Below are 27,485 nucleotides of genomic sequence, written 5' to 3'. Positions count from 1 at the left end.
CGTTAAGTCAAGAGTGTGTAAATGAAGAAAGTAACCCTTTAAATATGGAAGACGTGGGGTCTAAAGAACTGAACTGTAACACAGATTTCCTGGACATTGAAATGATAGAAATAGACAAAACAAGCAATGAGTGTGAGCAGGTACAGGCAAACTTATGTGAAAACTTTGAAGATGAAGAGAAACCATCTTGTGATACTACTGATGGCGAACAAGTGCCAAAGAAAATTGAAGATTGTGCAAAAGAAGCATCAGCCACTAAAGCGTCCTTTACAAAAGAGAACGATCAGAAAATGAGGTTTGTCGCTTTCTCAGTAATAGACAAGATGCCTTTCTCGTTTTTTTGTTTTTGTTTTGTTTTTAAGAATAAACGTTAGTGTTTTTTTTGTCAGTTGGTCATCTTTTTAGTTGTCTTTTTTCTTTTAATTTCCATGTGCAGTTTTTTTGTTTTAGGCTTAAAATTACATATTCAAATAGTTTCATGAAATTGTCAGTGTGTTTCAAAATGCAAGGCTAATAGTTAGTATTGAACGATTTAAAAATGTTTTGTTTTTATTTCCACTTATGGATTTTATTCTTTCCCCTTAGTTATGTTAATGAAGAAATGGAAAAACAGAACTTGAAGGATGAGAGAGGTGAGTTCCCTTTTCCCCTTTTTGCTACTGCTTTTATTTTCTGTTGATCTAATTACATTGCTTTTTTTATTTGCCAAATGTTACAATGGCCTAAAAAATTGCAGTATATATGACTTGGGGCTGCTCCTTAGGACTACTGAGCCATGAAGGGCCTTCTTGCTGGGGTAATATCTTGGTTGCTTCAAATAAGTTAATCTTTGATGGCCCCAACAGACCCATTGAGATATGTGACACACTAGGAATGCTACCCAGTCATTGTGGTCAGGCTAGACCACTATATGTCATTGCCTATAGTACTAGAATTGCGTGTATAGTTTTAAACGTTTGAGTTGCCCTGTTTATTTGATGAGATATATATATATATATATATATATATATATATATATATATATATATATATATATATATATATATATATATATATAACTTATAAATAATGCTGAACTGCACCATCAAATTTTAAGCTTGAATTCTTTTTGAAACAAGGTCATTCTGATGCCAGCTCTAGTAGAAATCTATGGGTTAGTGGCCTTTCATCTACCACTAGAGCAACAGATTTAAAAAACCTGTTCAGCAGATATGGAAAGGTAAGTGGTTTAACATCTATAAAAGCGCAAAGCCTGAAATATACTGTTTTTTTTTTTGTTTGTTTTTTTTAATGCTTTTATCATTAATGTCCCATAAGAAAATTACCGTATTTGCTAGATTATAAGGCGACCCCCCCAAAATTTGAATATTAGTTTAGGAAAAAAGCCTGAAAATATAAGAGTACCCTATAAGAAAAAAAGTTTTATTAGTAAATATTGCACACGTAAACATTTTTTTCATATTTAATAAAAACTGAGAAAATGCGTTTTTGTTTTTATTTACTTTTATTTGCTACTCTGCCCCACGGATTGCTACTCTGCCCCCAGATATGCCTTATACCCCCTGATATGCTACTCTGTCCCCCCCAGATATGCCTTATTCCCCACCTATTTTTCAATCTGCCCCCCTGATATGCTTTATACCCCCCTAAATCCACCCCCAACTTACCAATGCATCCCTAGACTTGTCCCCCATGCTCCAGACTCCTTGTCAAGTGGGGAGCAGCCGGTGGATGTCTGAGCGCAACCTCCGCAGCTACACTTCTGCCGGTGCTCCTTCACAGAAGCCCGACGGAAGTGTCGGGTAGCAGTGGAGGTTGCTGGTGCGCATCGCACAAGACAACCTCTGCTGCCGGCCGGTACATCCGCTGGGGCTTTTCTGGTGGAGCACCGGAAAGTCATGTCACGCCGCAGCTCCATCATAGAAGCCGCGGCAGAAGTGCCGGCAGCAGCGGAGGTTGTCTATGCACATTGCACAGACGTTCAATGGCTGCAAGAGAAGGGGGTCCAAGTCCCCTGCAGCGCTGCGGAGGATCTGAATCTTAGTCTTGTAGTCAGACCTCTATTTGAGGTCTGATTATAAGATGACCTTGAATATAAGACGAGGGGTATTTTTCAGAGCATTTGCTCTGGAAAAAACCTTGCCTTGTAATTGAGCAAATACGGTATTTAACCTGACGTTTAGTAAACTGTACCCACAGTAGGCACCATTTGAATTGTTGGCATATTGATGTGTAGTAATCTGTGCTTAAAGAAAAAAGATGATGTATAACAGTTTTATTGTTCTAAAGGTATGCTCCCAGTAATTGGTTTTGTGCTTTACCTTCCTTCAGTAAAATTTTAAAAGAAAATACAATAGCAATACTTTCTCATAGTAATAACATGTGCTTCAGCTAATCTGCCACATTCTTTTCCTCTTGTTCTAACTTTAAATTTTTTTTTTTATTTTTATTATACTGGTATCTTCAACAACAAAAAACAGGTGGTTGGTGCAAAGGTGGTAACTAATGCTCGTAGTCCTGGAGCACGCTGCTACGGATTTGTAACAATGTCATCTTCTGAAGATGCAGCTAAATGTATAACCCACCTTCATAGAACTGAACTTCATGGTAGAATGATCTCCTTGGAGAAGGTATTTGTTTTGTTTTTGTATTTTGGTAGGTTTCATGTAAGCTCATTGAACAGGGTAAAGAGTGGGCAGGTGATCAGATGACTCTTATTGGAGTGATATCATTATGACTGCTGAGTAATAGAGTAGGAGGGGTTATACATGTCATTTTTTTACATTATTACTATGGCCGCAACTAACGATTATTTTAATAATCGATTAGTTGGCCGATTATTTTTTAAATTAATCTGATAAAAAAATGTAAATTATTTTTATTTAAAATAATGTAATAAAAAACTTACAATTTACACTTTCATCTCTATCACAATGGCATTTCTCTATTCACCTTCTTATTTTACTGACATAATAAAATCTACAAGAACCCAAACAGTTTCTCAAACTAGGTTTTACTACAAAGTTATTAGTAAATATTAATTCATGTCAACTATTTTTCATATTTAATAAAAACTATGAGAAAAAAGCCTTTATATTTTCTTTTATTAACCAAACTGCCCCAGGTATGCACATCTGACCCCCAGCTTGCCACTCCACCCCCAGATATGCCTTATACCTCCTGTATGCCAGAGATTCCACTGTGCCCCCTGATATGCCTTATACTCCTTATATGCCAGTGATTTGCAACTGAGCCCCCTGATATGCCTTTTACCCCCAGATATGTCTTATGCCCCCTTGATATGCCTTATACCCCCTATATGCCACTCCGCCCCCATAAATGCCCTGCACCATCCTGAAATTCATTATACTCCCTGATTCACCACTCTGCCTCCCCCAGATATGCCACTCTGAAAATCATTATACCCCCTATACACCACTCTACCTCCCCCAGATATGCCACTCTGCCTCTCTGAAATTCATTATACCCCCATACACCACTATAACTCACCCATACACCACTCTGCCTCCTCCCCCTCCCATACACCACTCTGCCGCCTCCTCCCCCTCCCATACACCACTCTGCCGCCTCCTCCCCCTCCCATACACCACTCTGCCGCCTCCTCCCCCTCCCATACACCACTCTGCCGCCTCCTCCCCCTCCCATACACCACTCTGCCGCTTCCTCCCCCTCCCATACACCACTCTGCCGCCTCCTCCCCCCTCCCATACACCACTCTGCCGCCTCCTCCCCCCCTCCCATACACCACTCTGCCGCCTCTCTCCCGACGCCCTGGTGTTTTGCGAACCTCCGTTGCTGACAGGCACTTTCGCTGGCGCTTCACAGAAGCCTCAGCATAAGTGAAGGGGAGTAATGGAGGCTGTCTGTGCACATCATGCAGACCCCCACCAGCTGATAGAGAATCAAGGTCTCCTACAGAGGATCATCCTCTCTATCAGCCGGTGGGGGTCTGCACGATGTGCACAGACAGCCTCCGTTACTCCCCTTCACTTACGCTGGGGCTTCTACATCATGTGATGCTGGCACTGCATCGTAGAAGCCCCAGCGGAAGTGGAGGGGAGAGACGGAAGTTGTCTGTGCGCATCGCGCGGACACCCACCGACTAATCGATAATGAAAATCATTGTCAACGATTTTCATTATCGAATATCGATTTTATCGATTTTAGTTGTTTCAGCCCTAATTATTACATAACTGTAGTATCTGATTCCAATATTTTTAACATTTTGTTACCTAATTGATTAATGACTCACTGATTATTCTCACCAATTATTAGCCAGTGGCCCATTCTGGCCCCTTCTCTTCTACCTGCCCCACCAGGGGTTAATATAGCAACAGAAGAAACACGGAGCAAGTAAGCACCACTGGGTAAGGTAAGCATGGTGTATTATCTTTATTTTTATGCTTATTTGCCCTGTGTTTTTTTTGTTGATATATTAACCCCTGGTGGGGCAGGTAAAAAATTTTCGGGATCTATTATGTCTGTGCATTCTTTAATTTGTGTTTTTTTATTTTTTGATTGCTGTAATATATAATTTATTGTTTGTATTGTCCATATATTTATATATATTTATATTGTATTGTGTATTATCTATTCTTTTTTGTCTATTTATTAAAGCATATATTTTATACCTATTTTAGCGCTGTCAGTTTTTCTAATATCAGGGGGGCACAGTGACATAAAGGGGCTATGAGGCATATCAGGGGGCACAGTGGGATATTGGAGGTGTAAGGCATATCAGGAGGCATGGTGGTATATAGGGGGGTATAAGGCATATCGGGGCATGGTGGCATATTGGGGGTGTAAGGCATATCAGGGGGCATGTTGGCATATAGGGAGTATAAGGCATACCGGGGCACAGGGGCATATGAGTGACATTGGGTATAAGGCATATAGGGGGGCTATAAGGCATTACGGGGCACAGTGGCATATAGGGGGGTATAAGGCATATCGGGGCACAGTGGCATATTGGGAATGTAAGGCATATCGGGGCTATAAGGCATATCAGGGGGTACACTGGCATATAGGGGGCTATAAGGCATATCAGGGGGCAGAGTGGCATATAGGAGGTATAAGGCATATTGGGGGCACAGTGGCATCTCTGGTACATAGGAGGTATAAGGCATATATGGGGCAGAGTTACAAGCTGGGAGTGAGATGTGCATAACTGGGGGCGGCAGGTTGGCAAATAAAAGAAAATATAAACAAGAGGCATTTTTCTCAGTTATTAAATATGAAAAAAGTTTACATGATTTAATATTTACTAGTAAAACTTTTTTGGTATTAAAACTTAGAGAAATAGTGTGTTTGGGTTCCTTTAAAATATAGCTTTATTATTATGTCAGTGTTAATGACACATCTTAATGTAAATTATACGTTTTTATTTTAAAAAAATTTGCATATTGTTTTTTTATCCGATTAATCGAAAAAATAATCGGCCAACTAATCGATTGTGAAAATAATCGTTAGTTGCAGCCCTAATTGGGTAGTGGCTAAGTGACAGACAACAGAAGGTTTTTTGTCAATATAGTATATTCAGAGCAACATCTTGTTACTAGTGGGGTACCTCAGGGATCTGTACTTGGACCCATTCTTTTTAATATTTTTATTAATGATTTGTATTGCAGAAGGTCTTGAAAGTTATGTCTTTTTTAGGGCTGAAACAACTAATCGATAAAATCGATTATGAAAATCGTTGGCAACGAATTTCATCATCGATTAATCGAATTGATTTTTATCGATTATAAAAAGAGGTTTTTTTCAGAGCAAATGCTCTGAAAAACTCCTCTCCTTATATAATCCGACCTCAAACAGAGATCGGATTATAACACCGGAATCCAGATCCCCCGCAACGCTGCAGGAGACCTGGATTCTCCTCACTGTCGCACAGACAACCTCGGTTACCGTCAGTAACGGAGCCGGGTAGAGAGGCAGAGCGGTGTATGGGAGGGGGGAGGAGTCAGAGGGGTGTATGGGAGCCACCCTCCCATACACCACTGTGGCTCCTCCCCCTCCCATACGCCACTCTGCCTCTCTACCCGGCTCCCTGGTGTCTAGTGAAGATCCGTTGCTGACAGGAGCCAGAGTGGAGTATGGGAGGGGGAGGAGCCAGAGTGGAGTATGGGAGGGGGAGGAGCCAGAGTGGTGTATGGGAGGGGGAGGAGCCAGAGTGGTGTATGGGAGGGGGAGGGGCCAGAGTGGTGTATGGGAGGGGGAGGAGCCAAAGTGGTGTATGGGTGAGTTATAGTGGTGTATGGGGGGTATTATGAATTTCAGGGCATATAGGGGGTATAAGGCATATCGATATTAGGCATATCAGGGGGTCATAAAACATCTGGGGGTAAAAGGTATATCAGGGGGCTCAGTTGCATATCACTGGCATATAAGGAGTATAAGGCATATTGGGGCACAGTGGCATATCAGGGGCACAGTGGCATATCAGGGGGCACAGTGAAATCTGGCATATAAGAGGTATAAGGCATATATGGGGGCAGAGTGGCAAGCTGGGGGTCTGATGTGCATAACTGGGGGCAGTTTGGTAAATAAAAAAAAAATTTAAACGGCTTTTTTCTCAAATTTTCTCAACTTTTTTATTAAATATGAAAAATAGTTAACATATGAATTAATATTTACTAATAACTTTGTATTAAAACCTAGTTTGAGAAACACTGTTTGGGTTCTTGTAGCTTTTATTATGTCAGTAAAATAAGAAGGTGAATAGAGAGAGGCCATTGCAATAAAGAGATGAAAGTGTAAATTGTACATTTTTTATTACATTATTTTAAATTTTAAAAAATTGCATTTTTTTATCCGATTTATCGAAAAAATAATCGGCCAACTAATCGATTATTAAAATAATCGGTAGTTGCAGCCGTAGTCTTTTTGCTGATGACAGATTTTCAAAAGTGTTGCTGTTCCTGGAGGGATGAGCCAAATGGCAAACGATTTATGTAAACTGGAAAAAAATGTCTGTGTGTGCCTCAAACTAGAATACTTTTTTTCTGTTCTTTCTGAAGCCACATACCCTAAAAGTCCAAACTGCAGTTAGTATTAACTTTATAATGCCTACATCGCTGCATGTGAAACTTCTCTTTAAAAATACATTTTGGCAAATTCATGTTTTGTTCAGGCAAAGAATGAACCCGCAGGTAAGAAATGTGAGAAGAAAGAGACTGAACTAAAGAAAGAAAAACTATCTAGTAGTGACAGACAATATTCCACTGACAAGTCAGACAAGTAAGTACTGTTTGTGTCTACAAATGTCCTGTAGCTCAATTTTTACAGTTCTGTTAATATGTTTGTATATATTTGGGTTAAATTCACTTAACATGACAAACTGAAAGAATAAAGAATGCTACCTTTGCCGCAAGTCAAAATTTTGCCCTGCCTTTTCTGGTCCATTGTTGTGAATTAAAAACGTCTCAACAGTAGATCATGTACACTCACAAAGTGGGACTGCTGTGTGCTGAAGCTCATAAAAATGGCCTGCCCTCTGTACCATTACTCACTACAGAGCTCCAAACTGCCTCTGGAGGCAACATTCGCACAAGAACTGTGCATCAGGAGCTTAATGAAATGGGCTTCCACTGCCGAGAAGCTGCAAGTCGCCCAACACCCCCCCCCAGAACATCTTACCTCGCACCAACCGTAGCCTGTCGCACACAGCATGAAATGGAAACAGAGCTCTAGAGCTGGAGATATTCTGTAAAGTTTGGGTTCAAACTGGCAATCAGCCCCCCTGTCAGGCTTTAAAGATTCCATACATTACTGATAAGCCCTTCTATGCCAGAGAGCTACATTTGCTGCTGGTATTATGATTATTTTTTATGGTAAATGATTATAATTTGAATATTAAGTGGTACAGGTGGGGGGGTTAAATCACTGAAGTATATTGGGGAAATATTGTGGCAGAGGGGCTGAGGAAGCTGAATGGTGCATATGAGAATGCATATAGAGGGTCAGGACAGATGGTGGTCTGAAGCGAGCAGATGAGGCAGAAGGAGGCACATATGAGATGGACCCTGATGCTGATCTCTGTGTTGCTAAATGCCTCGACATCAAAGCATTACATCAACACAGTTTAAATGAATGAATAAATCCCTTTCTAAGTTTGTTTAATTCCATGACATGCCAGGCACGTTATTGGTAGTCATTGTCATCAAGGGGTCTATAAATAAAAGGCGGCAGCTTGTAATGTTGGATGCTTGTAGTGTTATTTTTCATTGATGTAAATCGAAAAAAATGTGTGAGGAGAAATGTGTAAAAAGCAACATTATTAGCATTATTATTAGACAATGCTAAAAACTAAAGAAAGCCCTTGTCCTTAAACGTATAACTTGTGTGGATTCTGTAAATTGGGGAAAAAAGAAAATTACAGCTAAACACAAGTGCCGCAGAAATGTTAACAGCGTTGTCATGAAGGGTACAAAAAATAAAACCAGCCATTGTCGTGAAGGGATTTAGCAACAACAAATTATGCAGTGCTGTACACTGCAATTGGGGCTGTTAATACATACTTAACACATATGCATTAATACATACTGACCCTATCAGGAGTTGAAAACCCTGCCTTTGAGCTGCCATCTAGCCTTATGGTACTTAATATAAAGTTCCTGGCAGGAATGGTGTACTTATGATGGCCCTGCTCATGAGCTTACAATCTAAGTGAGTAGTATGGATAATTGAAACAAAAGGAGGGAAGAAAAATTGAGTAGTAGCTCTCTTGTAGCAGTGTTTAGGGCTAAGCGGTTTCTGCATGTAAAAGAATAGTTTGAAGTTAGAAAAAGGGCGGAGTTATGGCTGTAGAAGCGCGAGGGGGAAGAGATAAAGATAAAGCAATGTACTATACCAAGGTATTTTGGCTGAAAAAAAGAAACAATGTTCCCAAAATACATATTTGGTACATATACAGGAACAGCATGCGTAATACAAAATACAAATTTATTACTCTTATTTGCTTATCTGGCAAAGTCTATATGTTAATTTTGATTTTTGCAAGGGCCTTTTTTTGGAGCTTGGTTTCAGATGGTGGTCTGCAGAGGGTTTAGGATGTTTCAGGAAAGCTACAAGAGAGGAAAGAGGACAGGAAGTTAAGATGGTTAGTATACACAGTGGTATGCTAATACTTATATAACACTTGTGAATGAGGTCCAGGGGAGCAGAAGTGTGGAGTAAAATGAAGCTGTAAAACTTGAGAAATATGCATGCTTCCTCAAAACAAATAAAATAAAGATTGAACCTAAGCGCAGGACCTTAAGGCAAGAGTGACTGAGGTCTCTTGTGTAATCCATTTGGAGAAATTTTCTTTAGTTGACCAACTCCAGGAAAGCTATCCAGCCCCTGTAATAGATGCTGATGATAGCCGGTTATAAGTGCATAGACAGTGAACGGGAGGATAAAAAATAAATAAAACCCTAATATGGCAGTGGGAACCATCTATTAGACTCTTGCATCACAAGCAAAATCGATAAAATTCTTGTTTCGTTTTTGAGCATTAAACTTTTTTCCTTTTTGACTTGGGCGAAATTGGGGGGGGGCATTTTTCTAATTCTGAAAATTGGGGTTCCCAAAGTGGGGAGGTGCCTGACTCATCTGTTTTTAAAGAGATCCACACTATGGATCAGCAACAGCAGCACTTTACGAGTAGATATACGCATCCAGCAGCATGCTATGGGACTCAGTTTCTCCAAAAATTTGAAGCGTTTGATCCCTCAGAGTAAGGAAGGTAATATAGCAGCAGCAGCAGTAGTAGTAGCAGGGGGTCCTCAAGATTGTAAGCTTGCGAGCAGGGCTCTCTCCACCTAATGTATCGGTTTGTCTTACTCTGTCAATTCTCGTCTTGTCATACCCGTTGACTATATGTATTTTATAAAGCGCTGCGTAAATTGTTGGCGCTATATAAATAAAAGATAATACTGAGAGTAGGCACATATCCAGCCCCACAGTACAGGACAATGAATTTCCCCCAAAATTAGAAAAATGTTTATGCCTCTGAGTAAGGAAGAAAATTGAGTTGCCGTGCAGGACACAGGCATAAAGACTGAATCTCCCTCGCATATTGAAAGAAACAACTAGAATTGATCCTCCAGTGTAAAGGGCACTAGGGCACAGACCAAGCACTGTAACAGTCACATCCTGCCACAAGACTGATCCCCCTCATATTAGAGAAAATAAGAATTGATCCCCCAGAGTAAGGACTGTTAGAGAGGAATAGTAGTAGTAGGGCACTGGACCTGGACAGGCATGCACTGACAGATGTTACTTCCAGCCCCTAGGAGCAGAACTGAATTTTTCCCCTATGTTATGTATATTACAATGCCTAGTTTTGGCACCAGTATTTACTAATGAGATATAATGTATGATAGAAAGATAATACAAAAATAACTTGTCCACAAATTAGATGCTTGGCTGGTAGAGTAAATGGGCAACTCTCTACAACTACTCAGGAACAAGTTCTAAATTTCAAGCAACTAAAACACAATCACATTGTGCGTAAACCCAGTAGAATGCCTGGTGTTGACGCTAATATTTATCAATGAAAAATACTATATGATAAATACAAAACATTTTGTGTTGTCCACACAGAGTTGCGGCTGGTAGCATAAATGGGCATCTGTCTTAACCAACTGTTGTAGTTGTGGCCTGATTCTAACTTTTAATTATATCATTAAGGTAATCAGGAAACCTTAATAACAAAATTTTAATCTATATACACTCTGTATCTTGTTATGCAAATGGTATATAAAATGATATATTCTAGTCAATTATATGGAAAGAAATACTTAAATTGTTAAAATAGTTCATACAAATCTGAATGCACAAGTCTATTATATGTGCAGAGGGAGACGTGTCCTCTGCCAAATTCAAATGATCAAAGTTTTTCTGCTGTGACAAGGCCAGTCTGGTGATACGACAATAACGTAAACTGATTCCGGGAAGGACGAACATACAAAGATCAGGGTAAAATGCTAGGCCATTGTCAAGGAAACATGTGAAATAGAATCCCCAACCCTGTTCTGGACTGAGAGCAGAGAGCTTCCTGTTAAACACCCACATCTGCATCTTTCACAACCATGCAGATTGTATACTGTAGGATAAATATTTTTAAAAATGTTGTTAAATTTATATAGTTTAAATTAGATTACGGAAAATATCATTGCTTCAAATGCAGAGGTGCGCAGCTGTTTGCATATCATGGTACAAATGTAATCACAACAAAAAGGGCTGCTGACAATTCATTTTAGGTCATCACCAGCCAAAGAGGAGGAAGTATTTGGAAAAGATTATATCAAACCTGAGGGGGACAAAGATACAGAAAAAGAAAAGAATAAAGAAGGACATAAGTCTGCAACTTCTGATCGTTCAAGAACTAGCAAATCAGGTGAGTTTGTTACATAGCTAGTTTTAGCTAGTTAGATATATTTTTCAGTTGCTGTGATATCTAAAATAGCATATATTTATCAGAATGAAATTATCCCATACCCAACTCTGATACAACATTTCAATATACCTAAAGCTAATATCTTTAAATATTTGAGAGCGAAAAACTGTATAAAGAACCATCTTATCGAGAAAATCCAGTAACATGGGAAACATGCCGAAACATGCCAGAGAATAATAGAGACTGAAAACAGCACATATAGGTCAGATTAATAAATATAGATTCGTAAATAAGACATTCCCCTCCTTAATATCGTGAACTGTTGAAATTCCAGACTCCACCAAGATTATTTGTTTTGTGTTTTTATTTCTCGATACGCCTTAGATGATATATTAGAAATAACATACTATATCATGTTTGAAGCATTGGAAATAATTTATCTGCTCATAACTACCGTATTTGCTCGATTATAAGAAGACCCCCCGAAATCTGAATGCGTCCATCGCGCATACGCCCTCCGACTGTCAGAGAGAATTCTGATCTCCGACAGCTGGGGAAGGTCTGCGCGATGGACGCAGACAACCCCCGCTGCTAACTGCACCTCCTTCCGGCTGCAGCGGATGTTGTCTACACTCTACCCCGGCTACACACCAGGGACTCAGAAGCACCGGTAAGTGGGGGGCACAAGACAGGAGGATCCAGGTCCCCTGCAGCGCTGCAGGGGATCTGGATCTTAGTCTCATAGTCAGACCTATTTGAGGTCTGACTATAAGACGACCCCGATTATAAGACGAGGGGTAACCTTGTCTTATAATCGAGCAAATACGTTATATATAGACTTCAACAATGGAATTAGATATACTTTATACTTACCTGAGGTAGAAGCTGCCCTCTCTATGGTGTGATGATACGTGTCCCTCATTGGTTGCTTGAAGCTTATTTTTCCTTCCAAGCTTTTGTAGAGGGTGCCATTGTTACAATTCATAATTAAAAAACAAAGGGAAGGGGGGGCATAGGTTACCTGCAATATTTTACCTAAGCACTGCAGGAAAGAGGGGAGGGGGGTGTTGGTGTTTTTGGTGCTGAAAGAATGGCCTTGTCTAAAAGACACAGCTGCCGCTCTTTTTGAAATATTTCTATTTTGACTTTTTTTTTTTTTTTTTTTTTTTTTAGGTAGTAGAGGCACTGAACGGACTGTTGTGATGGATAAATCAAAAGGAGAACCAGTAATAAGTGTCAAAACTACATCTGATTCAAACGAAAGAGTAAGAACAAACCAGGTTGTGATGATAGAACTAAAAATGTTTTGGTGGCATATACAAACTATATAGCCCATTTTTCCTGTTGTAAAAATATTGAATCATATTTGCTAACAGATGAAATATTTATCTTGTGATAATACCTTTTGAAATTTTGGAATGACAAGCTTTCGGGAGCTTTTACTCCATTTCTCAAGTCTAAAATAATTCTCAATTTTGGATCTTCTATTCAGGATAGCCTATCCCATGCACTTTGAAATTCACTTAATGTATTAAACTTCTCCTGCTGTTTTTGAAGGCTGTTTTCTTTCATCCCCACAGTAAAGTTAAACTTAAAATTTCATCTAAGCCTCTGACTTTGAGTGTTAACTCTTGTTCAAAGTTTAATATTGTTTTAACTATTTCTCACATTCCTACTCTTTTCTATCCCCCATGCTTTACATATTCATATTGATTAAGATGGTTAAATCTCATGAACTATGATGAGACACCTGTTCAAAACCCAGATCTTTTCCCTTACATCCGGTATTTAGGTTATGCAGACTTAAGGCACACTTTGCTCCTAGAAGAACTTCGCTTGCATTAGGGTTACATTGTAAACCTTTACTCATGGCTGCTAGTTTCAAGGGGAAAACGTATCTCGATAGCCCAAGTATATATATAAGACTTGCGTATTTACCCTGTGATGCCTGGCTGCTAGATCCATGGGGCTTTCTACAGTGGTTTGGATAAATACTTGGTCATTGGATTTGGCTTTTAAACAGTCTTTGTTCCATTCAATATGAGAGGGCAGCTTATTTGGGTCTCATTTAGACCAATTAATTGAAAGATTATTGGGTGGAAAAAAGATCTTGCCTCAAGAGAAGAAAAGGTGGCATTCTAACCTTTTTCGTTCCTCTGATAGATACGCGAATGATGAAAACTCTTCACGTTAATTCAGGGCTAGGCCCTAACATAGTAACATAGTTCATAAGGTTGAAAAAAGACCATCAAGTTCAACCTATAAACATATTGTGTCCCTACTGTGTTGATCCAGAGGAAGGCAAAAACCCCTTATGAAGCAGATGCCAATTGCCCCATACCAGGGGGAAAATTCCTTCCCGACTCCAAATATGGCAATCAGAATAAATCCCTGGATCAACGTTCTGTCCCTATTAATCTAATATCCATAACTTGTAATATTATTGCTTTCAAGAAACCTGTCCAGGCTCCTTTTAAACTCTTTTATTGAGTTTACCATTACCACTTCCTCTGGCAGAGAGTTCCATAGTCTCACCGCTCTTACTGTAAAGAACCCCTGTCTGTGCTGGTGTAGAAACCTTCTTTCCTCCAGCTGTAGAGGATGTCCCCTTGTTATAGATACAGTCCTGGGTATAAATAGGTCCTGGGAGTGATCTCTGTACGTTCCTTTGAATGCGTTTCTTTGAATGCGATGCACGCAGGCAGCCTCCGCTGCTGCTGGCCGGTACTTCCGCTGGGCTTCTATGGGGAAGGTCATGTAACGCCGGTGCTCCATCATAGAAGCCTCAGCGGAAGTGGAGGGTAGTAGTAGGGAAGGATGTCTGCCGCGTTGCACAGACGTTTACGGCTGCCAAAGAGGATGATTCAGGTCCCCTGCAGTGCTGCGGGGGATCTGAATCTTAGTGTTATAGTCCGACCTCTATTTGAGGTCGGATTATAAAACAGGTATTTTTCAGAGCATTTGCTCTGAAGAAACCCTTATCTTATATTTGATTAAAATCCACTGGCAACAATTTTCATTATCTATTAGTTTTTGGAGCCATCGTCTTGTACTTAACTTTTCTAAAATGGCAGCATGCAGACATGACAAAAGCTGGAAGGCAATCTAGCTTGCTTTTACAATTGTGTTCTCATGCATACATAATCATTTGTTAGCAGCTTGTGCATTTGTGTTCCCGGGTCACTATATTTTTAAAAACCTTGTTTATTTACGTTCCTCAACTGCAGAGCACTAAAAGTCATGACCGCAAGTCTCCAAGTAAAGAAAAGAGAGAGATACTCTCCTTTGATAAAATTAGAGAACAAAGGGAACGAGAAAGACAGAGACAAAGGGAGCGAGAAATAAGAGAACTAGAAAGACAAAGGTAAGTCATACAAAACTTGTTGTGGTCCAAAATCAGTTGATGCCTTTAATTGTAATTCATGACTTGAATTTTTGCCATTAATTTAAGTAGCAAATTATTTTTGGTCACCCCATCACTTTAAGGGAAACTTGCCAGTTTCGGTCATTCATCATGCATAAAAGATAGTGATTAAAACGCTTCTTCAATTTATTCCACTTACTGCAAACTTAGTGCGCTTCAACTATCACTGAAAGTTTGGTTTTGCTGCCCCTTTAGATTTAAGATTGTATGTAATTTCTCTCATTTGCCATAAGAGACCAACATGGCCTTTTTCCCCAAACATTGTGAAATTGGGTTGACTTAACTTCAGTTGTGTATGCCTTTGCATGCCAACAGTCTCCAAAACAAAAGCACAAATTGACTAAATTTTAATTTTGTGAATTAACCTCTGCCTGTTGGCATGAGAGTTGTTAAAAAGGGAAAAAATCCCTTTGGAGGGTCACAGACCCTTCGGTAGTAATGACAACTACCTCTTTAAGAACCCATCCAGCAATGGTCCATAAAGCCTTGGCTGTTCGGTTTTTGATGCATGGAAAGGTGCCACCCCCCACCCCCCAAAAAAAACCTCTAGGGAAAAATAACAATCCTTCATCTGATGGCACTTGTCTCTACTTCACAAGTCTCTACTTCACTGATGCTTTTGGTAGTGTCACTGAAATACCAGATACATTGTTAAATGGGCTATTACCAACTGAGAGACCTTATTGTAATAAAAACGAGCTACTTTTTTTTTTATTACATTGTGAACAGGGAACGGGATAGGAGAGCACGTGAGAGAGTCCTTATGATCCGCGAAAGGGAAGAACGCGAAAGACTACGCCGAGAACGAGCCAGACTTGAATTTGAAAGAGACCGACTAGATCGTGAACGAATGGAACGAGAGCGGCTGGAAAGGGAAAGAATGCGAATAGAGGATGAACGAAGATTAGAGCAGGAACGCATTCAAAGGGAAAGAGAGGAACTAAGACGCCAGCAAGAACGGCTTCGTTATGAGCAAGATCGGAGGCCAGGCATAAGAAGGCCATATGATATAGATAGCAGGTTCAACTTAGCCTTATTTATTTATCTTGAGTATTCTTTATAATATTATGTAACAATAGATGCAGTATTCACATAGGTTAAAACATTACTAAGTTAAAGTACACTAAACGGACCACTCATTCCTTGTTTTCAGACAAAATGTGTGTAATAGTGTATGCATAGTTAGAGGTGTATCTACTGAAAATAGCGACTATGGCAAGCACTGAAATTGCGCCCATGTCCAAATACCTAAAACCCATCTATTAGCCCCTGCTGCCCCTATATATATAAATATTAGGCCCTGCTGCCGATAGCAGGTATAGATCAACACATTAACACACAAACCCAGCTTTGCATGTATAGATCAATTGAAATTCACTTGTGATATCAGCACTGAATGTATATATCCAATAAACAGAATCAGACATACAAATCCTGTATTTGCAGATATACAATAATAATATATGAAACGTAGCATTGCAGGTATAGATCAGATAAATACGTGGAAACAGTGTTGCAGGTATTAATCAACTGAATAAGACATACAAACCCTAAATTTCAAAAAGACAATTCATCCACATATAAACTCATGCTCTTCCTCATTCACTCAATGCATCCACACATTAATTCACACTCTTTACTTATTTCAATATTCTTACTACCCTCTTCCCCACTATCTACCCCTCTCCGTCCCTTGTCGCTTTCTAACCCCTCTCCCTCCCCTTTCCCTACTACCCTCTTCCTCACTATCTACCCCCTCTCCCCCTTTCTCACTATCTAAACCCTCTCCCTCCCTTATCACTTTCTGACCCTTCTCCCTCCCCCCACTCACTATGTACCCTCTCCCCCTTTGTAGTTCTCTCACGACGGGAGCGCGAGGCTTCTGTTTTCCTGCTCTGCTGCAGTGCCCGCTGCTTCACTGCTGAGCGCTGGAATATGACGCCATGTTCCTGCGCTCAGCATGAAATGACGGCACCGCAACGGAGGTGGAGGCCTCTACCTCCGCATCAAAAAATAAAGACAGTGTTTAAAAGCCTCTCACTGGCGCCCCCTTTCAAACAGTTATTTGGGATATAACATGAGACTTGTCTCATTTTCCTCCTCACCCTGGATGTGTGCTGAAAGCTCAGTAGGAAGGAAATGTTCCTGCTTACTACCTGGTTTAAGCTAGTTGAAGAATTAAAATGAGACAGGTTTATTTCCATTTGTTCAAACTTCCATGATGCAAGCAGTAAAGGCCTTTTAGTCAATACAAAATTAAAAACTAAACACATTTTGGGGATTACACTGTTCCCATAATATTCAGTAAAGCTAAGAAAAAACAAAGTTACCATTGATATCACAGTTACTGGATTTTTAGCATTTAGTTGTCACTTAGCATGTGTACTATTAGGTACCTGCAGTTACTTTTACAAAATCTGGAATGAATAACTTTTTTGAAGAGGCTAAATCCCTCATTTGCTTTGTGAGTGACGAATTCTGTATTTTGTTCTACACTATTTTCTGATGTGCTATATAGAAGAGAGGATTTTCACTGGCCAGAATCCAAAAGAATGGCATTGGATGATCGTTATCGTGATTTTGGAAGGCAAGAACGCTTTCATGATTTTAACAGAGATCGTGGTCGACATACAGATCATTTACATATGGACAGGTCAGTAAGGAACTTTGCACTGGGATCCTAAAATTATCAAGGTGTCTTCTATATATAAATCAGATTTCTCCTGGTTTCAGTTGCTTTGTGGTTTTCAATGAATGAAACATTTGTAAACCACCATTCAGCTTTTTTGCCACGTATGAAAGAAGCATTCAACACAAACTAGTTTAATACAAGAGAACCTGTGTTTTTAAGCAGGCTGCCAGTTAGAAGCTGAAAACTACTTGTTGTTTGTACTTAAAATGTTTTGTTGAGAGTCCCCAGGGAGTCTCATTAAACGTCTTTGTCATGCAAAAGTGGAGTCATTTAGGGTTCAAGACCTTTTTTTTGTCTGCACACGTTTCTGAATTAGTATGACCAAAAGTATTTTGTTTCAGTCACACTGACTACTAATAGGTGTAAAAAAAATTCTAGTATTACTGGAAGAAGCATACGCACAATCACTGTATGTCAGGAGCTTCATGAAATGGGTTTCCAGGTGCACGAAAGCCGAAGATAACAATGCCAAGTGTTGTCTGGAGTGGTGTAAAGCACACCGCGGCTTGACTCTGGAAAAGTGGAAATGTGTTCTGAAATAATGACTCACTCTTCACTGGAAGTCTTATGGGGGAACCTAGATTTGGTGGATATGTGTCCATAAAAGCATGGTTTGTTGTGTTGTAACTAGAGTGACCCACACACTGACCTTAACTGTAATAAGCACCTTTGGAATGAAAGAAGGGGGCATAAATCCATATTAATGTCTTATCAAACAAAAAGGACCGACTCTTTTTGTACCCTTCGTGACGGAGGCTGTTAACATTTCTGTGGCCCTTGTGTTTAGCTGTAATTTTCTCCTCTCTTTAGTGTACCTGCGCAAGTTATATAATTTTTTTCCAAACAAGGAGGGCTTTCTTTAGATAACATTTTTTTGAACATATATAATCTCCTATAAAAAATAAATAATGCAGACAAATTCTCAGGAAGGCCTTTGAAAGACCTTCTTGGAACATGTTTATATTTTATTGAACACCTCCATCTTGCTAGAGACAACATCTCTCCCAGTGGCTCTTGTGACCGGTCGCCGGACCAGTTACAGTGCATTCTGGGCTGGGTTTTTAGTGTCGCTGAATTTCGTTTATGTAAAGAAAGTGATCTTAGATTGATTCCTAAGCCTTTTTAATGCCAATACATTCTTGACACATCATTGGTTAGGTGTTAACCCCTTCAGTCCCAGGGATTTTTGGTACCTCAAGTCCCAGCGCAATTTTGCCATTTTTGCGGTATGTTGGTTCAGCAATTATTCCCTTTCCTGCGAACAATGTACCCATGTAAACTATGTATTGTTTTTTCAAAGAGAGAGGGCTTTCTTTTGATACCATAGTTAGATAATTAGCTGAAAATTAAAGATGAGAAATTTAGTAAAAATTTGAAAAAAATACTGTTTTTATTATATTTCCCCCCTCTAGATCCTCACAAAATTAGGTAAAGTGATGGAAACCCCCCTCCCAAATTTATCAATTCCTGTGTCCTTATTCCATAAATACCTCATTTATATAGAATTTCCATACTTCTAGCACTTGTAGGGCACATACTATATGGTGTACATAATTTTTTACAAAGCCATAGAATTTTTTTCATTAGGTATGATGGGATTGTAACTCTAATTTTAAACAAATAAACCAAAACTACCCACAAAAGTTTATATTTCTGTAAAGCAGACACCCCAGACTATTGATCAGGGGTATTGGGGCTATTTGGCCACCAATCACTGTCAAAGGTGGCTGCAGAAATTATTTGGACATTTGGAAACCCAGATCATGAGTTATAAAACTCCTTAATTGACTTGATCTCCTGTGCATTGATAAGTATTTAGCCCAGTCAAGTAGTTAAAAAATAAAAAAAAATAATAGACTCCAGCATTTAAAAGATTGGGTTTACTCTGTGCCCCTGAAGTTCATGCTTTTAAGATTGGTGTGTCCGGCTAACTTGGCAATCACAACATACACAGCAATGCTTGATCGTTCTTTATAGACAAATCTAGATTATACATAAACTTTCTTCCAAGATCATTCTATTTTAATACAGAATGTAACCGTAAAGCCTTCTGTTTTTTAAAGCATTAAAGTAATTCTTTGGAGTATGGCCTTCCACAGACTCCATTACAGCTAAGAGTTAGCTATTTATTAATTTCTCAGTTGGAAATATTAAAATCTTCTAGGCCAACCTATGAGAAAGCTAGAACCTAAACATTGCTTTGGAATGTTAGGTTAAGATGGGGAACTACAGCAAATGTTTTAGGTATTATACTTATGCGGACACACAAAAAAACTATTCGGACAAATTTTTCTTTCCATTTTTGGTCCATTCATTTCCAGGCAGCGGATTTAGTTTCCTGCTCTATCGGTTCAGACGATATTCGGAGGACTTTTTACGTTCAGAAACAAAATTTCGTTGTCACTCATCCCCATTCACTCTCTCAATTCTCTCCCTTATGCTCTGCTAGGAAAATTACCAGCGAAAAATATACAAAACAATATGAAAATGCGGGAGCTATTACTTATTGTAGGACCACACCTACTATATAAATATAGAGATGCCTTGTGTTTTATATCGGATCCTAAATTTTTTCAGATCGCCAAAGTGTACATTTTAAACAAGATATTCTATCACAAAGGTAGTTAATCAAGATCTCGTTTATTGGTGACAATGTACAAAATATCTATATATGCGGAAGATAAAACAATTACATAAAAGGAGACTGTCCTGGCACACACTTTTTGTCAGTGCTTAAAATATTTTAAATACATTTGATTTCTGTAAGCATCTAGCTTGTAAAATTATATTAAGATGTAAATGTTTTTTTTTCTTTTAGGAGAGAGGACTCCAGGTCTGGTGTGGGAGTAAGAGATGGGGTAAGCATTGATCCTTTTTCTCTGATCATGGTAGGAGAGCCTGGTCCATACGTTTTTTGTATTGTATGAAAGTGTATAGTGTATGAAAGGTTCCAAGTCAACCATGTTTCCTCATTCAATTTTTTATTGTATCCATACTACTGTATATATAATTTTAGAATAGGGTAAACAGGGCTTCCCCCATATCGTTATAGTAGCTAAAGGGCAAATTTTAGAAACTTTTTTTTTATATATTTTTCTTAAGTCTCCTGGCACCCAGTTCCTGCTGGTGTTGGCATCTTTACATTAACACCAGAAGTGTTAGCTGTTGGTTCAGCATCTGACAATGTCAGGGTGTAATCAGACATCGCCAGCTGACTTTACTAGTAAAATATACGCCTTCTCTGTGGAATATAAAAATTTTAGCACAAAGAAAACGGACCATTCTTAACCCCTTAAGGACCAGGCTGTTTTTTTTTTTTTAAATGTACCCTTTGGGACCAGTGCAGTTTTAACACACTTGCGCTGCTCTTGTTTAGCTGTAATTTTCTCCTCACCAATTTCTGCAAGTTATTGGGCAATAAGTACAAGTAGTGTTTTGCTATTTCAAAACCAATTTTTTTCCAAATCTGGTCATTCTGCCCAATGCGCTATTTCGGGTATCTTTAAAGCCAGCCAATGCAATCTACCCCATCAAACCATATATATCTGAAAACTAGACACCTCAAGGTATTTTAAATGCTGGTATTTTAACCCTTTCCATGCACTAATTCTACTACCATCCTTTGTCAAACTTTGTGGTAGTAATTTATTTTGTGGGGGGGGTTCACACAAACTGTACTTCAGTTATAAATTCATAGCTCTTGGTATAAATTGCTATCAAACAACCCCCCCTCCCCCAATGTGTTCAGCAACATCTCCTGAGTACAGGGATGCATGGCTTTGTTGGCTTTACCACATTTGGGAATTGCGCATTTTTTTTAACTTGGAGCTTTGACTTCTGGTTCTACTGCCCCATGTCCTAATTGGGCCATCTTTGAAGTCGGCTAATTCAATTAACCCCATCAAACCATCTATTTTGAAACCTAGACACCCCAAGGTATTCTTGGGGTGTCTAGGTTTCTGGTATTTTAACACTTTCCATGCATGAGATTCTACCACCAGCCTTTGCCAAAGTTTGTGGTAGTAATTTTTTTGTATTGTGAAATATAGAGAAGACTCCCCTATGGTTATACATGTTACGTCCAGCAAAGGCATCACGAGAAGCCCTTATGGATGTATTGGCTCGAGTAAAGGCCGCATCCTAAAAGTCCCCCCCCTGAGACATGCTGCCGCTTTGTGTGTCCCACTCTGTGTGTGTGTCCCCTGAGGTTTGCTGCCACTCTGTGTCCCCCCCGAGATGTGCCCCCCTCCCCTAGACTTACCAGTGCAAACTCCCGGGGGCTGGCAGGGGGACATCTATGCCGGTTGTATACCGTTCTGCGTAGAATAGATGTCCCCCGCTAGCCCCGCAAGACACCCGGGACTCCGGGAGTCTGCACTGGTAAGGAGTATTGTTAAAGCTTACCGCGCAGACGTTCACCGGCGAGCGTAAACAACGCCCGCTGTCGGCACGTCTGCACACGTACGCTGCCCTTAGACACACGCGTACGCTGCCCTTAGACACACGCGTACGCTGCCCTTAGACACACGCGTACGCTGCCCTTAGACACACGCGTACGCTGCCCTTAGACACACGCGTACGCTGCCCTTAGACACACGCGTACGCTGCCCTTAGACACACGCGTACGCTGCCCTTAGACACACGCGTACGCTGCCCTTAGACACACGCGTACGCTGCCCTTAGACACACGCGTACGCTGCCCCCCCACGCACACGTACGCTGCCCCCCCACGCACACGTACGCATGAGTGTGCAGACCAGACCCCCCCACCCCTCCTCAGTTAACCCCTACCCCCCTCTTCCTCAATTAACCCCTTCAATGCTGCGATTGTGTATGACCCCCATCGCAGCATTGCAGGGGTCAATGGAGCATCAGCATTGAAAGAGTTAAAAAAAAAAAAAAATGTAAAAAATAATAATAATAATAAAAATTTTTTTAAAAAATTAATTTAAAAAAATTAATAAAATAATAATAATTATTAAAAAAAAAATAACAGCACTGACCAGAAAGTCCAGGGTGCTTCCAGGTCAAATGCTGGGCTGGGCTGATCAGATCGCTCCTGGCCAATAGGAGTGATCGGATCATTATGGCAGCCCACGAATGACCCTGCTCTACAAAGAGAGAGGGGTCATCTAGGGTAATTATGAAAAAACACAAATTATTAATATATGAAATAATCATAATTATTACCTGATCACTTGTCGGTGACATTTTAAGTCGCTGATTATTGATCGGTCTCTCTGATTGATGTCAGCGGCCTAAACCTGTCACTTACAAGTAATCTGATGAAAAAAATGTAAATGCACATGTGCCAGTTTTGCCCTCATAGCTTCCTCAAAAAATGCATGAACCATGCATGTGAGGTCTTGTTGGAATCAGGGGATCTTGGTGAACAAAATGTGGTGCTTTCTTCCACTGTTGCACTTATGGTGTGCAAGAAATTCAGTGCAACATTGAAATGTATGCGTTAAAAAAGCAGTAAAATAATTTCCCTGTGAAGTTTGGCAGACATCAGTGAAGAAATGGCTAGCTGAAAACTGTCAAAACTACCCTAGTTGAACACCTTGACTTGTCTACTGTTCATAAATATATACTTTTATGGGGTAATTTACAGTGGAGGGTTTCCAAAATGTCCCAAATGGGATACGGGCCCAGGAAACCAATTTCTGAAAATTCCAAATGTGAAAACGAAAATGCGCATGTTCCAGTTTTGCCCTCGTAGCTTCCTCAAAAAATGCATGAACCATGCATGTGAGGCCTTGTTGGAATCATGGGATGTTGGTGAACAAAATGTGGTGTTTTCTTCCATTGTTGCACCTATGGTGTGCAAGAAATTCAGTGCAACATTGAAATGTATGCATTAAAAACGCAATAAAATAATTTCCCTGTGAAGTTTGGCAGACATCAGTGAAGAAATGGCTGGCTGAAAACTGTCAAAACTACCCTAGTTGAACACCTTGACTTGTCTACTGTTCATAAATATATACTTTTATGGGGTAATTTACAGTGGAGGGTTTCCAAAATGTCCCAAATGGGATACGGGCCCAGGAAACCCATTTCTGAAAATTCCAAATGTGAAAACGAAAATGCGAATGTTCCAGTTTTGCCCACGTAGCTTCCTCAAAAAATGCATGAACCATGCATGTGAGGCCTTGTTGGAATCATGGGATGTTGGTGAACAAAATGTGGTGTTTTCTTCCATTGTTGCACTTATGGTGTGCAAGAAATTCAGTGCAACATTGAAATGTATGCATTAAAAACGCAATAAAATAATTTCCCTGTGAAGTTTGGCAGACATCAGTGAAGAAATGGCTGGCTGAAAACTGTCAAAACTACCCTAGTTGAACACCTTGACTTGTCTACTGTTCATAAATATATACTTTTATGGGGTAATTTACAGTGGAGGGTTTCCAAAATGTCCCAAATGGGATACGGGCCCAGGAAACCCATTTCTGAAAATTCCAAATGTGAAAACGAAAATGCGCATGTTCCAGTTTTGCCCTCGTAGCTTCCTCAAAAAATGCATGAACCATGCATGTGAGGCCTTGTTGGAATCATGGGATGTTGGTGAACAAAATGTGGTGTTTTCTTCCATTGTTGCACTTATGGTGTGCAAGAAATTCAGTGCAACATTGAAATGTATGCATTAAAAACGCAATAAAATAATTTCCCTGTGAAGTTTGGCAGACATCAGTGAAGAAATGGCTGGCTGAAAACTGTCAAAACTACCCTAGTTGAACACCTTGACTTGTCTACTGTTCATAAATATATACTTTTATGGGGTAATTTACAGCGGGGGGCTTCCAAAATGTCCCAAATGGGATATGGGCCCAGGAAACCAATTTCTGAAAATTCCAAATGTGAAAACGAAAATGCGCATGTTCCAGTTTTGCCCTCATAGCTTCCTCAAAAAATGCATGAACCATGCATGTGAGGCCTTGTTGGAACCGGGGGATGTTGGTGAACACAATTTGGTGTTTTTTTCTGCAGTTGCACATATTCTATACAAAATATAATATAAAATCTAAAGCAACATTGCAACATATGCAAAAAAAAACAAAAAAAATATAAAAATACCTCAAAATTTGGCAGCAATTGGGCGATAAAATCCCTGTTTGAAATGTGTCAAAATGACCCTAGTTGTACACCTCGACTTATCTACTTTTCATAAACATATAATTTTGGGGGATAATCAGTATCTGTGACAACTATTGCAGTTATTAGCCTACCATGCCAAATTTGAAAAAAATTACGTTTCAAAAACGTGATGCATGCCTTGCAATATTTGCCCTATACTGGTCAAAATAGATAAAATCCTGGCCATGTTGGGTGGTTTCCAAATCAGGACAACTTAATGAATATATTTGGGATGATTTTTTCCCATTGGTTCAATGTGTGTACAATTTGTATGTATACAAAACTGTAAAAAAAATGCTTTTTTTTCATTTTTTCACCACTTTTTCCAGTTTATTTCAAACAAAACAATGTACTACCCAGCTTAATATGGTTTCAAATGAAAGCCCTACTTGTGCTGAAAAAAACAATATATGATTTGTGTGAGTGCACCAATTGATAAGAGAGAAATTACAGTTGAAGAAAGACATGGCAAAAACACAAAAACGGCTCCGGTCCTTTAGCGACACGTTAGTATCAAAATCCCGGTCCTGAAGGGGTTAATAGTTTCTTTCAAATCTTTCACTCTCCTTTCTATTTTATCAAGCAGTTCTGCATATTGACCATCTGCATTAGCCAACTGTATTTCTTCTGTTTGTTTGTCTCTGTCTTTTTTTTCTTTTCATTTATGAGCTCTCATGAGTAACAGTAACATTGTTTACAGCTCTGGACTCTTGATGTTACTTGCACCAATATTTATATCCATGACTGTTCTTATTTGACTATTAATTCTCTACACGCTCAAGTAATGTTTAAATGCTTCTTTGAATTTGGTTGTCTTGCTTTCTTCACTATATCTGCCCAATAATTCACATAGGTTTTTTTTTGTTTTTTTTTTTGAAGCGAGTTTGATTACCCCTGTCTGAACTTCATTTTTTTAATTAAAAAATACTATTGCTCCTGATTCTGCAGTGTTTTTCAAATACACAATCCTGCTGTGTAGTAGAAATTCTAAGCAAAACTTGAAAAAAAATTAGAATATGTTTACTTTCTGTGACAGAAATTTTTTGCATGTTTCTATGGTTTCAAGTGAATGCCTGGAAAAAAAATGGTATAATTTGTGTGGATACATAAAACACAGGGGGATATCTCGTTAGAACTTTGTTGAAACTGTTGAAATTCAGTCCCATAGCCTGCAGCTGGATGTGTGGCCTGCAATACAAAATCTACATAATCTCTTCCTAAACCATAAGATGCTGCCGAAGTAAATCATGTTTAGCGTCAAGTAGGTGGCAGGGACTGCCTTCATTAAAAATATTGTACCAAATGTAATTTTAAAACAGGATTTAATCCGAACGAAAACGCTGGAAACAAAATTTCCACATTTAAGCCTGGTAATTGATGTGAAGCCCTTGGCAGTTATTTCAGTATTAGTGTCACAGCATATCTTAAATACACAAAAGGAACTGGTCCTACAAAAAAAAAACCCTAGAATAAAGCGTTACCAATCTATTGTTCTACCATGTTTTTCTTTCACTTTCAAAGAATTATTCTGATCGTCATGGGAGAGATCCACGTGATGGATGGGGAGGATATGACAGACATGTAAACGAAGCAAGAGGTATCCCACCACCAGGAAGGTTAGATTTACCTTTTTATGTTTGCAGATAATTTATACCGTATTTGCTTGATTATAAGACGACCCCCCAAAATTTGAATAATTAGAGAAAAAAAGAGCCTGAATATGACTAGAAAAAAGTTTTATTAGTAAATATTCACGTTTTGTCATATTTCATAAAAACTGATTACAAACAATGCGTTTTTTGTTTTTATTTCATTTTTATTTGCCAACCTGCCCCCCCAGTTATGCACATCTACCCCATGGCTTGATATGCCTAGATATGCCTTATTCCCCCCTATTTGCCAATCTGCCCCCCTGATATGCCTTACCCTCCTCTGGCAGCCGGTAAACATCTGCGTGACGCGCATAGACAACCTCTGCTGTTGGCCGGTACTTCCCCTGGGGCTTCTATGGTGAAGCACCGGAAGGTCATATCACGCAGGCGCTCCCTCAAGCCCTGTTAGAAGCAGAGGTTATCTGTGCGCATCGTGCAGATGTCCATCGGCTGCCAGAGAGGAGGATCCGGGTCTCCTGCAGTGCTGCAGGGGATCTGGATCTTAGTCTTGTAGTCAGAACTCCTATTTGAGGTCTGAATATATGACCTAGAATATAAGACGAGTGGTATTTTTCAGAGCATTTGCTCTGAAAAAAAACTTGTCTTTATAATCGAGCAAATACGGTTCTTAAAAACTAATAGCGTGATATGACCTTCCGGTGCTTCACCATAGAAGCCCCAGGGGAAGTACCGGCCAACAGCAGAGGTTGTCTACGCGCGTCACGCAGTATAAGGCATATCAGGGGGGCAGATTGGCAAATTGGGGGGAATAAGGCATATCTGGGGGTGAGAGTGTTATATTTGTTATAGTGGCGTGTATCTTCCTGCTCCCTACTTAAATGATATGTTTTGCCCAGACATGTAATGTATGTATGTAATGGCCTTTATTAAAAAGGTACAAATACGGTTTTATATAGGGGTAGTCAAGACTGGACAGATCATGGGTGTAAAATTGAAGCCGATAGAACAAGGCCAGACAATGTGAGAGATCATGACAGGGTGTCTGGTGGGGCCCTATATTCAGATTTACCTTACCATGTATACCATTACCATGGTACCCAACACAAAAAACATTGAGAGTTTTTTTTTAATGTCTCAGCATGTAGCTTATGTCAAATACAGCTTTAACCCTGCACTCCTTTATTTCCTTTCACATGTGATAATTCTAATATACACAGT

The 27,485-nt window shown here is 39.6% G+C and overlaps 1 protein-coding gene across 1 annotated transcript in view; it reads left to right on the top strand.

The window, feature by feature from the left end:
* Positions 1–27,485, top strand: part of LOC128491243 (scaffold attachment factor B2-like) — a 61,758-nt gene that overhangs the window by 22,180 nt on the left and 12,093 nt on the right. The window contains exons 5-16 of the mRNA XM_053463521.1: positions 1–295; positions 586–632; positions 1,119–1,219; positions 2,481–2,630; positions 7,151–7,257; positions 11,265–11,401; positions 12,575–12,666; positions 14,629–14,765; positions 15,555–15,845; positions 17,344–17,478; positions 20,336–20,375; positions 26,176–26,270. The exon at positions 1–295 is cut by the window's left edge and continues 174 nt beyond it. Of these exons, the coding sequence (XP_053319496.1) occupies positions 1–295; positions 586–632; positions 1,119–1,219; positions 2,481–2,630; positions 7,151–7,257; positions 11,265–11,401; positions 12,575–12,666; positions 14,629–14,765; positions 15,555–15,845; positions 17,344–17,478; positions 20,336–20,375; positions 26,176–26,270 (1,627 nt within the window). The remainder of the gene's footprint in view (positions 296–585; positions 633–1,118; positions 1,220–2,480; positions 2,631–7,150; positions 7,258–11,264; positions 11,402–12,574; positions 12,667–14,628; positions 14,766–15,554; positions 15,846–17,343; positions 17,479–20,335; positions 20,376–26,175; positions 26,271–27,485) is intronic.

This window comes from Spea bombifrons, chromosome 1, assembly GCF_027358695.1.
Source record: "Spea bombifrons isolate aSpeBom1 chromosome 1, aSpeBom1.2.pri, whole genome shotgun sequence".
In the NCBI taxonomy this organism is placed as follows: Eukaryota; Metazoa; Chordata; class Amphibia; order Anura; family Pelobatidae; genus Spea; species Spea bombifrons.
The sequence above is the reverse complement of the archived record's forward strand: the minus strand, read 5'-3'. Positions and strand labels throughout refer to the sequence as shown.